General features: G+C 45.2%; 1 protein-coding gene across 2 annotated transcripts in view; it reads left to right on the top strand.

Moving 5' to 3' along the window:
* pou6f2 (POU class 6 homeobox 2) overlaps nucleotides 1-14,308 on the top strand; it is a 57,476-nt gene that overhangs the window by 12,450 nt on the left and 30,718 nt on the right. For both annotated transcript variants that reach the window (XM_062559307.1, XM_062559308.1), the window contains 2 exons: nucleotides 2,818-2,915; nucleotides 6,976-7,195. In XM_062559307.1, the coding sequence (XP_062415291.1) occupies nucleotides 2,818-2,915; nucleotides 6,976-7,195 (318 nt within the window). The remainder of the gene's footprint in view (nucleotides 1-2,817; nucleotides 2,916-6,975; nucleotides 7,196-14,308) is intronic.

The following is a 14,308-nucleotide window of genomic DNA, read 5'->3' as shown; positions in this document are numbered from 1 at the left end:
ACGCATCAAACTGCTCTCTGTGCCGTGTAATAAATATTATTATTTCACTTCCATAGAACAAGTTTGAAATGATTAAGGCTTAATTCATGTAATTCAATTCATCCTCTTAGTGTCAGTCAAGGCCGTGACAACGTTCCTGTACAGTTTTCGGGTACTTGTGTTGTAAAGGTAGGGACACTGCTCAGGAAGATGAAGCATGAATGTCCTGGATGAGCGTAGAGCTATATTGAATGTGCATCGCCTTTTCTTTCCTCCGTTTGGCCTCTTCTTTCATCTCTCCTAACATCAATACAGCCATTCATTTCGTTCTCCCCATTGTGTAACCTGCGGCTCATGGCATCAAAGGACGTTCTTTTTAGTAAAGGTTTGTTCGAGATGTTTTGCCTTATCCTCCTGAATATGGCATTAATCTCAATCTGGAAATCCATTTAAGAATCATTCACATTGGATAAGCAGATTTATTTTTAAAGAAAAGCAAAACATGTACAAAGATTCTAGCAATAAAAAAGAATTAAAGACCGACTCCCTGGGCCTTTTTTTCCTGTCGGCTATTTAATTTAGTTTAAGAAATTACACAAATCCTTTGGGAAAAGATGTGCATGTGTATTTATTTATTATCGATTTTTGCCGCCCTGCGATAAACGTGTTAACGTTACAGATATTTGCAAGGGGATGAAGCTTTCTAAGTTATTGTGAAATGAAGGCATCAAAGAATCGTTATTCAGTAAGACTCCCAAACTGCTTTTCAGATGGAATACATTATTCACAGCCAACATCTTACTGTTTGAAGCCTATCGATGATGTTATAAAGTCTCATTCCTTCATTATAGCTGTATATCTTCATTTAGCAAATTGGCTTTGCTATGAGGATTAATAGAAAATTCACTGGCACAAAAGAACATTGTGTCAGGATCATTTGAAAAATTGTCTTCGAGCTGGTGGGAAATTCACACTGAGAGGCATTACTTTCACTTACACGTCCAAAGTGGGGAATTAACTGCTTGGATACAATACCGCTGATGAAACCCAGTAAAACAAATATGCCCTCATAACATTCACCCTTCAAAATAGACGTGAAATTATACAGCCGTTTATGATGATCTTGCACTCTATCTGTCACTTTCGGTTGACTCTAATTCAGCCACAACGTCTCTCCCGTGTGCTCAGATTGATCTTAATTCCGGCTACTGAGTGCACAGGGAGGGGCCCCCGCACAACAGGAGCCATAATGGGGGAAATAATTGGTGAAAAGAGACTGGCTTGTCAAAATACCCACTGCGTTGCGAGGTTGATAAGCGAGGGGATGTGGACCTTCAGCGAGAAGCAGGGCCAGCCAGAGGTAGGAACCAGCAAGACAAGCAGCCCCCCCCCCCCCCCCCCCCTTGGGCTTTTACATCAGCCATCAAATGCTGGAGGTTTGTTAGGTCATGCCATTCACCAATTATTTGGATTTTATGTAAAGATGAAATGATTTTATTTGGCGGAGGGGGGTTAAAGATGTAATGCGTAAATATACATGACAGGCAAGCAATGGGATCTCTCAGGCGAGGTTATTCAATAGTCTGCCTCGGTGGAAAAGAACTGCAGAACCACTGGAAGAGCTCTACGTTTGAAGAAGAAAACCTCTTCATCCTGCTTTCTGCAGACAAACAAGGCGTGCCTTTAAAATCGAGCCCAAAACTCCCATCAGAGCACAAAGACTAATGAAGAAGTATATAATGAAGATACCAAAAATATATAAAAATGTTTCCAAAGAAACTCAAGTTCTTTGGATAATTGCTTGCATTTGCTGCAATGCAACCTCACCTTCACCAACTTGTCACAAAAGACATTCATCCTCTGAAATATGTTTCCTGAAATTAGAAAAATCTCAGAAAATAATCCAGAATGTAATTCTTTGTTCGTCAAAGTTCGTAACGCTATTGTTTCTGGTTCAAGTTTTTAGGACATTCTTGTTTTGCTAAGATTGAAACGCGCTTCACATTAGTGTTCGTCCCGCTCTTTGTTTTCTTTTCTTCCAAACAAATACTCCAAGAAAATTAAAAATCCTTTTTAGTCAGCTGGTATTTTTGGTGAAGAGACATAGCTTTTTTTTTTTTTACAGTTCTTTCTGCAAGATGACTCGCCTTCGCACTCAGCGAGCCTCTGTGTCCACGCTGAGGCATTGACGGCGCGATCTCGAAATGATCAAGGTCAAAGGGTCAAAGCGGCCCCCTCCGACCTTTTGGCGCGACCGGCACTCCGTGCTCTGCGGAGAGAGATGCTCTGCGAGATGGCGATTGCTATGATATCCAATCGGTGGTGTCCTTTGTTTTCCCTGCAGCCATCAGCGGGCTCATTATCATGTCCCTGTCTGCTGCACTCCACTCTGCCCTCATAGCAAACAGGTCTAATTGTGTCTCGTAGCTGCGGGCCCAGAGCGGAGGGCGGGGGTGTAGGGGGGGGGGGGGGGGGTTTAGATGAGTGATACTCAGTGATGTAAATGGCTGAATAATATGGCCGCAGCGTTTGTGGTGGAGCTCTATCTCTCAGCGGTAATCTAGGACATCGGGGACCCGCCAGCATGCATCATCCCCCCCATCAATGAGCCTCTCCGCTGGCTGGTAATTTATTCAGCGCTAGAGCGGTTATTGATAAAGCACTTAAATACAAATTCCCCTCCTCGGCGCCGCGCGGCCATGTTCTGTGAAAGCACCGCGTTGGTTTGTGTTTGTTTATCTGCGTGGCCCGTGTTGATCTGAAGCTGGATTCTCTCTCTCTCTCTCTCTCTCTCTCTCTCTCTCTCTCTCCACGGATCGCTGCCTGTCCCTCTGCCAGGAGCTCGTGACGGTTCGGTCCAGTCTGACACCAGCAGCAGTCCTTCGGAGCAGAGTCACCTGGGCCAGTCCCACCCAGCATTCCCAATGGGTCCACAGGTGAGCGGCGATATCTGCAACGAACTGATGATGTTTTATTGTTGTTCTGTTTATACAGCTACAATTACGTATTGATCTAGCATACATAGAAGATGACATGTGGAATATAAAGAACAATTATCATACACATTGAGGCTTGAGGCATTTTTTGTTTTTTTATTGTTTGCAAAATCCCACAATCACAAGTTTCGACACATACTCAACTATAAAAAAAAAAGAGTCAGCATCCTTTTCAACAATGTAAGGAACAATTAAATCAAGCAAACAAAGTTGTTCAGGCCCGAAAATAATTGACATAGAAACGATGCGGGATTCTAAAAATCGAACACATCAACTGTTTTAACACAGTAACCCTGTGTGTAATCCTGTAATAACAACAAACCCATTGGTTGGCTCCCTTCGGTTTGGTGATGAGCGCTCCTTTGTTGCGTTTGGTGTGGGTTTCCCTTTGTACTTTATTTTTCTGTCTCAATGCATGACTCAAATATCTAAGTTAATTTAATTAAGAGTAACTAAAAGACTGCTCTGTTGAGATATGTTGACTCTGATGAGCTGTAATAAGAAATAAGATTAAAGCTTCAATCGCAGTAATGAACTTCACATTCTTTCAGTACATGTGGTAAGTGAAAAACCAAAATCCCTGAATACTAAACTGAGTCATTTTCAACTAAGATGTGAAATGCTGAGGTAATTTGTCATCACACCCAATGTAATTGACCTGTGGCCCTAATGAGCTGACGATACCGGCCTTGTCAAAACAAGCAGGGAAGCAGAGAGCCTGCAGCCCTGTTAATAGCTCAATCTGCCTTTGACCTTTCTGATTGGATTTATTGGCCTGGATGCTCTGCGATGTTTAATGAACATCTATCTCATTAGTGCTGCTCAATGTCACCGCTCAACACACAAACACGCACAGACGACGGGATCCCTCCACCCTCCTTAATGAGGCCATTCTCCCCGCTCTCAGTGTTACTCAATGACAGTCAATCCTCATCAGGATGAACAAAAGGGGAAACATGAGCGAAGCAGAGTCGTTTTCGTTGGGCAGGTTTGCAGGGTGAGAAATCCCCAGTGAAGGAGTCAATCTGCTGCAGCTGGAAATGAAGAATGAGCTTAATTAAATCACACCTCCCCGGTCAAAGCCACTGTTTCTGCAATAGATAGGAAATACACACAAAAGGAAGGCATCTCGAGCAGGAAGCAGTTACAGTCTGAGCCTCAGCAGGCGGCTCTCAACAGTCCCCGTCTAATATATTAATGCTGTCAGTACAGTCTCTGTGAAGCTAACACTTTTCAGAAACAAAGGCGCTCCACATGCCATACGCAATTCTCTTGTTCCAGGATCAATATGTTTTGATAGATTCTCGCTCCAGAGCCGGATATTGTTCGAACCACCATTATCCGATGGTAGTTTACCCAACGTGAATCCGCCTTCCTTCTGTATCCCGCTTGCAGTTAGGATGACAAAAGTCTGCTATCTGTGCGATTATGGGCAATTTCTCAGTGCCAGAGCTGCCAAGCAGATGGAAGGGCCCATTCTCCCCCCGATGGGCCGAGAGGCAGGGCACCAAATCCAGTCCTGAGTGGTGGCGGCTTCCCCCGTCCTTTGCCCCCCCGAAACCCACCCGGTCCTGTGTGCCTGTGTGGCCCCCGGGAGACCACCTCTCAACGCTCAGCCGTCAGCCCGCCAAGCAGCGCACACAGCAGCGCCTACGGGGAGCAAGAGGGAGCGTCTCGGGGCGAAAAGCCAGAGGCTGAACTGCTGCTGCTAATCCAGATTAGAGGTGCTGTGGATTCTCGTAGTAAAAGCTTGTTGTGCGGCTGAAGAGTCAACCTAATTATCTTCATGCTGAATGCGTACTTATCTCTGATTTTGATGAGCGTGTAAACAACATTCGCCCCTCAGATGGAGATCTTAATCAGTCTTTAACCGGCAGAACAAAACTAAAGAATAGTTGTTTTAGCCTTACAATTGATGTCTCTCTGCAGCAGCCCGTTTCTCCGGAGCTGCCTGTAATGATAAATAAATCAGGGCTACATCTAATAATTGCAGAATTGTCTTTTAATATTATTCTCTTGTATGTGAGGCTGTCTTTGCTGTCAAGCCTGGCAGTCTCATTTTGTTTGACTCGGAGATGAATGTTCAAAGAGTGTCTTTGATTATATGCTGCTTTGATTCAAGATTAAATTTAGTTTAAAACGCATGATTAAACATATGTCACTTGCAGCTAACCAAAGGGTTGCCTTTGTTATTGTCCTTTGAGGATTCTTTGCACTCCCGAATTATTAATTATTTTTATTTTTTTCAATTTAATGGCAAATGTCATTTTGAATGCTCTCAGAAGCTTCGGATATAGCCATTTGTTATGTGCTGGTGTTGTGTATCAAAGGAAATGTTGAGAATTGACGCATCCTATATGGTGTGTATGATTACTCCTGCCGGCAACAATCACCTCTCCATGCTTTCTGACATTCTTTGAGCAGCTTAGAAACAACAAGCAGGTATTCATTTGTCTCCCGATGCAGACATTTCGCCCCGAGATCCCTCTGCGTCACGGCTTTAAAACCCACAAGTACCTCGTACCTCCAGAAAAAACAACCAAAACCTGATTGCATGTATGTCGAAGTTGGTGCAGGCGTTCTGCACCACGCGGGGTTATCACAGCGACATGCCTGTCTCCTAGGAGCACCAGGTTTTGGAGTACGGCGATCTCCTCGCACCAGTCAGCCCGCTCTGCCTCCCCCGTGCGAGCTGCAGACACGCCATGCAAAACAGAAGCAGATAGCTGACAATTGGAGTTAAAGGCTTGTGAACTTAAGTCGCAGTGGAGGAGTCAACACAGTGCAGCCAGGCTCACCTAGCAACGTCTAAAGGCTGCTCCACTGTGGACACAACACAAGCCGACGGTGTATTATTTCATTCCCAGGATTTCAATTTCGATGTTTAGACAGTAGTTTGGAGGGATTTTGCCGCGTCCTCGCTCCTCTCCCGTCCCGTACCTCCAATGTAAATTCAGTCTGACATGCTCAAAGGCTTCATCGCAATGAACACAATTTAAGAAGTCGTTCCCTGTGTATTTATGGTGACTTCAGCCATGTGACAAACATCACCACTTCTAGCTCAAAGCTCTCGATGAAAAATAGGTTGGTGTGTTTCCAAACCGACTTCCTCGGAAAATCCATTTGAAGAGATCTTCTACTGTGCAAAATATCTCAGAGCGATACTTCTGATATCGTATCTTTGCCTCTATGGGTATGACTGCACCGAATCCACTTGAACTAATGTGAATGAATGGATACATGAAGACTTGAGAGTGATGTGTTATATCCCTCATCAAAAGGGTAAAGCACTGCTGTGGGTTTTTTTTTTTTTTTTGGAAAGCAGTGTGTATTTCAGGCACATTTCTGTGGTACCAGGGATTTGTTCAATGGGAGGAAACATAAATCACTCTGGGAAAGAAGAATTCTCAGTTTTTTTCACAAAGATTGGATTTCATCTCTATACCAACGGCAGTGTGTTTTGACTGTCAGTCTGTGACACAGCAACGCACAGAATTCATCTGCACAACAACCACATTCATCAAAACACATTGATTAGTGACACAGTCCCTGTGGTGGCATCTGCTTTTCTGCTTTGCTTGACTCAATTAAGCATCCCAGAATATCAAATGGTGTGTGTATATATATCCATCAATCAAATGTGATGCCCTAACTACGTGTTTCGCTAGTGTAAAACAATTATTCTGCCGCTCACTCTGGTAATGCTGGCAGAGAATTCACTATTATCCTTTATCGGCTACAATTAAGTGTTGCTTAAGACCTGCTATGAAATCCTATTATTTTATACATATGAAGAGTTTGTGCTTGCAGTAGAACACTTGATTATTTTATGTAATTTCTTCTATATTTTGGGATGAATGTCTTTTTTAGACATTCTTTAAAACAATATTATGTAACAGACATTAGACGATTACATTGTAGAACAGATGATCATGTTGGTGATCACCAATGTACGAGTATATATCACTATATCGTGTGTGTGTGTGTGTGTCTGCCGCAGTCTCTCCTGGTGGCCCAGCAGCTGGCCAACGCAGTGGGCGGCGTGATGTCCGGGGGGGCGCCGGGCATGAACCAGCCCATCCTCATCCCGTTCAACGCGGGCGGACACCTGGGGGGCCAACAGGGCCTCGTTCTCTCCCTGCCCACAGCCAACATCCAGAGCCTGGTGGCTGCTGCCGCCGCAGGGGGCATCATGACGCTCCCCCTCCAGAACCTGCAAGGTGAGTAAGAGGAAGAAAGTGGTAAATAAGTCAGGTCGTTGAGGAAATAAATCCACTTAACGATGGTTGTTTAGTGAAGGCGTAATCAAGTATGATTAGCGATAAATACAACAAATAATGATCCAAACAGCTGCTTGATGTACATCCATTGCGTATCATGAACACGTTTTTTGTTTTCCCTTCAACAAAAATGTTTTACAAAGCTCTTGAGCAGGTAAGAATCCTTCAGGGGTTTGTATCCCAAAAAGCCGCTATCCTCAGATTTCCCGAAGGAGCAGCCATATTAATTACAGGTCAACGTTTTGCAGTGCAGCGCAAAAGCACTTTATGCATCTTCCCGTACATAAGAGTGCACTGTACTTCCCTTTTTTTTATCTTTTTTTCCACCTCATCTGTCCATCCACATGGCTGTACTTATCCCTGCCTTTTAAACTTTAATGCCCAAGTGTTCTCTTTTGATCATAGTTGTAAATGGTTTTCATTTTAATGTTTAAAACATTGTCTCTTTTATACCATTAGATTGAGGGATGGATGGGGAGACCATCAGTCATGAATCTTGGATGAGAGAGCTGCACTAATGTAAAAAGATGCCAGGTTACATGTAAAGCAGTGTGTTTTTAGGATGGATATTACAATAATGCCGGTGCAGCACAAAGTGCAGGGAAAGCTCCCCTCATGTGGGGAAATGGATGGACAGATGCCCTGAGTGAGGAAATGTGGAGGTAGAAGCCTAATGGACACAAACATGCATAAATAACAGCAGCCATCGCTGTGGGCAGAGCTTTTAATAAACCCGCATCTACCCAGCGAGCCCTTCAATGTATCCGTCAGCGGCGGACGATAATGGGCCCAGCAGGCCCGTCTGCCTCACACTTCAACAGATCTTCCTCTTGGTGCACGAGGAACCACCTCGAGGCTTCAGGGTTCTGATGAGCTGATCGACAAACACATTGTCAGGGTGTCAGAACACCAAAACGAACACCTCTCAGTCATCCTTATTGTCCGCTGACAAGCAAACCGACAGACAGCCCGGAATCCAATGTCCTAAAAAAAAATATCCATGAGAGATCGCAGCAAATAATCCAACCCCCCCCCAAAAAACTGGAGAAATGCCTCTCTGGTAGATCTTTTATCATGTGTGGACTGACAGAGCGCGCGTCCTCTTATCTAAAGGGGATGCATTGAAGGGACCTCGGTGGAGAGAAAGTGACACAAGTCACGAGTGAAGCTAAATGTCTTGACTGTGTCCGGGCCCCTCTGGCCACGCCACGCTCCTCCACTCTCCGCTGTCCGAGCTCATCAGGGCTCCGCTGAATGAGGCCTGCTGGCACAGCACCTCTGTCCGACAACTGCAACTCTGCCCCCCCCCCCCCCCCCTCCACAACCCCCCCCCCGTACTCCCCTGACTCCCGTCCCTCCGGGTCCGCGGGCCTGATTAATCACACGCGCAATACATCGGCGCAGTCGGATCGTTTCAGGACCTCAGGAGCAAGTGTGCTTTACAGCACTCACGCTGCGGGCTAATTAGCATCAGATCAGACACGAGACAACTGTGAGGTACGATAATGAGACTCCGGGAGGAGCCCAGCCAATGGGTGTATTTAAATGTAATGAGGCAGCTAATGACCAACTAATAAGGCTGTTTGTCTTGGGGAGTGGGAGGAATTGAATTATTTACATGAGAGCACTCATGTTTGTACTCTTATAGTCTTTATAAGATGCCAATTAAGTTGTATTAGATTTTTTTTTTTAATTGTAACATAACATTTTCTTATTCTGTTTTAATGATTAAGATGTAATGAAAACCTCAAGTCAGGTAAAACAGCAGCGTCTTTGATCATGCTATTCACAGCTGATGCTGAACTGCTGTGAGCTTCAGGAGGGCTGCTCTCTCAGACCGTGATGAATAACTATCACTGTAATGGGGTTGTGCTATACATTTGGAGCAGTCGCTTAAGTAAAACTGAGCAGCATCTTGTGGCAGAGTCGGTAAACACAAGCAGCAGCGTAACTGGTTATTTGTCAGAATGATTTATGCCTGCAAACATGCAGTAAAAACAAATTCCCAATGAAACTAAACAAGGGAGAAAGTTATCTTTTGTGACAGAGCGCACACAATTCTAGCTGACTTCACACAGGCAAAAAACTAGGTTGGGTCATGCTAGAGGTCTGTAAATGTGACGGCTCATATGAATATAAAAAAGAAAAACACGTGACTTTCACAATTTTGAACATAAGTATGTAGGACAGACAGAACACGATCTACGTACGCAGATCTTTTGTTGTTGTTTCATATGATGCTCACTTCCTGATGCATTTTTAATAGCTTTTTATTTCACCTGATTTTATAACAAGCAAAAACATGATTACCATACTTGTAGAACTAGTTGTATCAAAGCCCCGTACATGTAATGCCCAATGGGGGGGAAGCAGAACAAAGTCCCATCTGTCTACTCTCCCTCCCTAAGACTCACTCAAAGGTAATGCATGAAGCTAGTTTACCGGAGCTCTTTCATATTAATAAGCATATCCCGTCTCATTTTCTCTGAGCCGAAAGCCAGGCGGCGCATCACATCAGAGAGCTGAGAGCACTGTTCCTCTGTACTCGTCCGCAGGAAACACAAAACAGCACTCAGGCTTCCCGATAAAGGTCGACATCCCACTCACCTGCGGTAATGAGACCCGGTGTCAGTGCCAATCAAAGGCACGCCTGCCGCTTTTGATGGAAACGTTCGGCGGTGTCGTTCGCAGGTCGGCGCGAGCGATCGGCGCGATACAAATTAGGGAAATCGCTCCGCTCATTACACCACCAAAGGGTGGGCTCCGAGGGGGAAGAGCCGAATGCTTCCACACTAGTAAGACATGTCAGACTGCATCTCTTCTGCCTCAGCTGACTGCTGCTCCTTTAAGAGGCTAGATGGCCGGGCCGGGGCCCGCTGACTTAACCCCTGTCTGCCGTGGGAATGCCTCCGCGTCCCTTTTTCGCCCATTACATTACCAGAGCGGGACCATTTCAAAACATCCTTTCTGGGTTTGTCGCAGGCAAACTAGTGGCTTGTCGCACGCTATTTTTTCTTCTCCTGTGTGAGTCTGTCGAATCATTTTTGGGGATGAGAAAGAAAAAAGAAAGAAAACGAGCCGTTGGTTGTGTGCTCATTCAAGCCGATAGAGGAGTGCATGCAGGGGACCCGGAGCAGGCGGTCCGCATTTCCTCACATCAACACCTGCTATTTTAACACAATAGAGGTCAGACCCATCCCTGCTCCCTTATCGCTGTTTAATTTGAAGTGTTCTCAGGCAGTGTGTGTTCCACTTGGTCCTTTGATGATTTAACTTTGCAGTGTTTGTAAGAGGACTCGCAGGGGAGAGAGCCGCATTAAATAAATAACAGTGATAAAATGTAGACCTCATACATTTCAAAGCTAATGCAACTAGCGCTGCAATAGGAGCAGCTGCACACAGTCCTGGAGCGGTAATTTGATTGATTTGTTGTGACAGCAGCCAAATAATTGAGAGTGAGAGGTGCTGCTGGAGATGAAGCGCAGACAGAGGCAGGTTCGCCAGGCAGTCCCAGCAGATATGGCACCCGGGTTCTCATCTCTGCCATTGATATCTGCCACTGGTTTTATTGTTTGTCTTCAATAAGCTGCTCGGAAACGTCTGGGGTTACTGCCTTTGTGGCGGTTTGGCGACAGGAAAGAGCAGAAAATCACAATAAAATGTACAGAGGAGCGTTGAGGGGGTTCCAATCAAACGCACAAATTTACACTGAGGCTGAAGCGCAGGTTTACTGTCCCTGCACGTATGAACGCACAGACACTCCCACGGGGCTCGTGACTTATGCTCTGACGTCTGTTTTGAAGCTGAGATGTGAGTAAATTCCCCCCCCCCCCCCCCCCCTGGTGTTTCACTTGTTGCAGACGTGCTAATGATTTGTTCTTAGATACAATTCACGATTGGACAAAAATACAAACGATGCAGAATGTATTTAAACCAACAGCAATATTAGGGGGGATGAGTCTTTGTGGCGGTGTGGAGGAGGACAATAATATTGCTAATCAGATGTGGCTGTGTCTGCTCCTCCACAGCGAACCCTGACATCTGCCCTCGCTGGCAAACACACAATCTACAAGACTGCTACACAGTGTGTGCGTCTGCACCGTGTGTGCAGGGAGTGTACCGTGTACCGCATGCATTTACATTTATTTTGAATCAGGAGAGAATAGGTTTTTTGAGTGCTACCATGGCCCCATTTTCAAATTAGCTTCCAATTGCATAATTGATTAGGGAGATGCAGAATCATTTGATTTGAATCCAGCTGTTTCTGCTGCATTTGCGCCGGTGCTTTGATAGATGACCTTTCACCTGTGAATCATGCATTGTGTTGTGGCCATCCAACTAAAGGTGTATGTCTTTATAAAATCTACTATCTGAACTTTTTCCCCAACTCTTCTGCTCACTGATTTCCTCAATATACACTCAGCGTTTGAGATTGTTGCACTATTGATTAGATGTTCCCAACAATTGCGCCCGATCAATAGTTTTCATCTTTTCAGCATAATAATAATCAGCATTTTGTTCCTGGTGAGTAAGCTAGTCGATCACAACTTTTGAGCTTTAAATAATTGAGGTAGTGAATATAAAACAAATTAGAGTTCATAATGTGTATTGTTTTCATGATATTTTGGCTCTTGTAAAATGCTTCCAGTAAACGCTTGACCCCTTGACCCCACAGTTGTTTTGTAGAAATCACATCTCACTTTTCTCCCGCGTTTTCCGGCCAGATTGTTTCCGAAAGATTCGCTAAAGGTCTGCCGTACTGCTGAGGCGCAATTCAGTGGCTTTCAGCAACAATCTGTAGTCAAGCATTTTAAATGAAAATTGATTTGTGATTTACATGGTCAGTGAGGGGAAAATGAACTTATGAAATGTTGTAAATGAAATATTAGACAAGGTGCAGTGGGAGAGAGCAGACAGAGATGGTAATCTTGTGGAACTGGAATTCCCGCCTGGCAGAACTGGGTGACATTTTACATTTATCTGCGTTCTGCATGAGTTGTAATGTTAATGGTAATTTTATGGGACTGAGCCGGAATGAAAATGGTGTTATCACCGATTGCTTCAAATGTGGAATTGTGTAAAGTAGCACAGCTGCATCCTTTATTTCCCATTTGCTGGTAATGTGAGTTATTACATGATCTGTTCTCGAAGGTTTTTATCAGTGTTTCTCCTCCGAGCGTCTTAAATCAAACACCTCTGTCACGGGATAAAATACACACACTGCGGTATTTTCACATTAGTCTGGGTGCCAAATTTGCTTGTGAACGTTTCTCTCCCTTTACAGTCGGCCTTGATTAAAGGTTCATGAAAACCGGCTTAATGCTACTGTATGTGCAGCTTCATTTTGATATACCCTATCTGCACTTTAACACAACTATATCTAACACTATAATTTAAGCTAACATCTTATCCACATCGATCCGTCGTGGACTTAATAATACAAGCAAATCTATGTAGCATTACTCTCTGATCAATACTACTTACACTCAGCACAGATGTTGTAATTTTGATCGATGCCCTGTGCAGTGAATGTTTCCTTTCCCCACTCCGGCCCGCGTGCAGCGCGTATGGATTTTCATGGAGCCAATCCGCCGCGTTTGAAAGAGAGCAGAACCGAGGCGGTGAGACGAACAAACAAAGCGGGCCGCGGGTCGGAGAGAGGAGCCGTTGGGGGGTCCGGGAGCCCGCCGGGATCACGCAGAGGTCACCCTTAAAAAACGCGGCTCTCCGGTTCCCCGACTGGTGAAACCAAAGACTCTGTGGTGACTTTTGTCAGCAGATGGTGTGGAACCAAACCCCTCACCAGCGGGGACGCTGCTAAAAGGAATCTGTGGTTACTAATTGCTGACCAGGGCCTAATTACTTTAATTAATGGCTGAGGTATCTGGGGGCCCGATTTGTGGGCCTTTTATCAGTATCACTGCAGCTTAAAAGGTCCCGCAGGAGGCCTGAGGAGTGTGTTAAGTCCCGGGGGGGCTATTCCTGGACTAACTGCAGACATATCACAGATGGATCCTGTGGCATCAGTACGGGGCGGCGTGTTTGGGGAGAGGCATATCTGTTACTTTCAGACCATGAGTAAAACCAGACAGGGAGGGAAAGGGTTTCCTTCACTTTTTATTTTTGAACATATTTTCCTCTCCTCGTACACACAGGCCCCGTTTCCTGAATTACGCTGCCGTCGTTCACAACGACAAAGTAGACTCGGCACCTTTTGTGTGTGTGTGTGTGAGGGGGGGGGGTTGGGTGGGGGGGGTTTGTTCAGTGAGCTCTCACTGTGAAATTAGCCCCGGTACTTTCCATTTTGCGGTTGCGGTGAAATGGTTAAAAGACACAGATCAGCCAGTATGAAAATAGAACTGATTCAACAAAATCGGCTGCTTCCCTTGGCTTGCTCATCACCCATCCAGAAAAGACCCCCCCCCCCCCCTCCTCTTTTTTTTTTTCTCCACCTACTATCCCATCCTCCCCCCCCCAACCCCCGGCAGCCACCTTGTCCCCATCTGAAGAAGGCTTGTAAGTTTCGGGTGCATACATTTCTTTTGATGATATATTGTCCCGGTGCGGAATTTCATTTACCGCCGCTGCCCTTTGCTGAACCTGTTGCTAGTCAGTGAGCATGATAAGCGTATAAGTAGCATGCTACTTCATTCATCATACGTCGTTCTGGGCTCTCAAATATCTCATCTACCATTTCGGGAAGAAACTACTAAACCGGCACAAAGGATCCCTCCAGGTTCAGCCGAGGTTCCATTAAACGCTGTGTACAGAGAGCACAGTGGGTGCTTGTTATCAAATACACGTTTTTTTTCAGCGTCGCATCAAGAAAATATGTGCCCGTCATTTCGCGGTGTACACGTTGTTTATGTGGCACGGGGGGGGGGGGGGGGGAAATGTACCTCAAGTGTGGTGCTGGTGCTGGTGTTGTACATAATTCCATTCACATTGCATTTGGAATGCATGCATTTCGAAATCCGTTTTCTCCCCTCAATCATGGCGGCTGCCCCTGTGTTGTATTAAACAGCATTGATAATCACAAGAGGCTCAGTGTCA

This window comes from Pungitius pungitius, chromosome 19, assembly GCF_949316345.1.
Source record: "Pungitius pungitius chromosome 19, fPunPun2.1, whole genome shotgun sequence".
NCBI classification, from domain to species: domain Eukaryota; kingdom Metazoa; phylum Chordata; class Actinopteri; order Perciformes; family Gasterosteidae; genus Pungitius; species Pungitius pungitius.
Note: the sequence above shows the minus strand (reverse complement) of the source record. Positions and strands in the feature narration are given on the sequence as shown.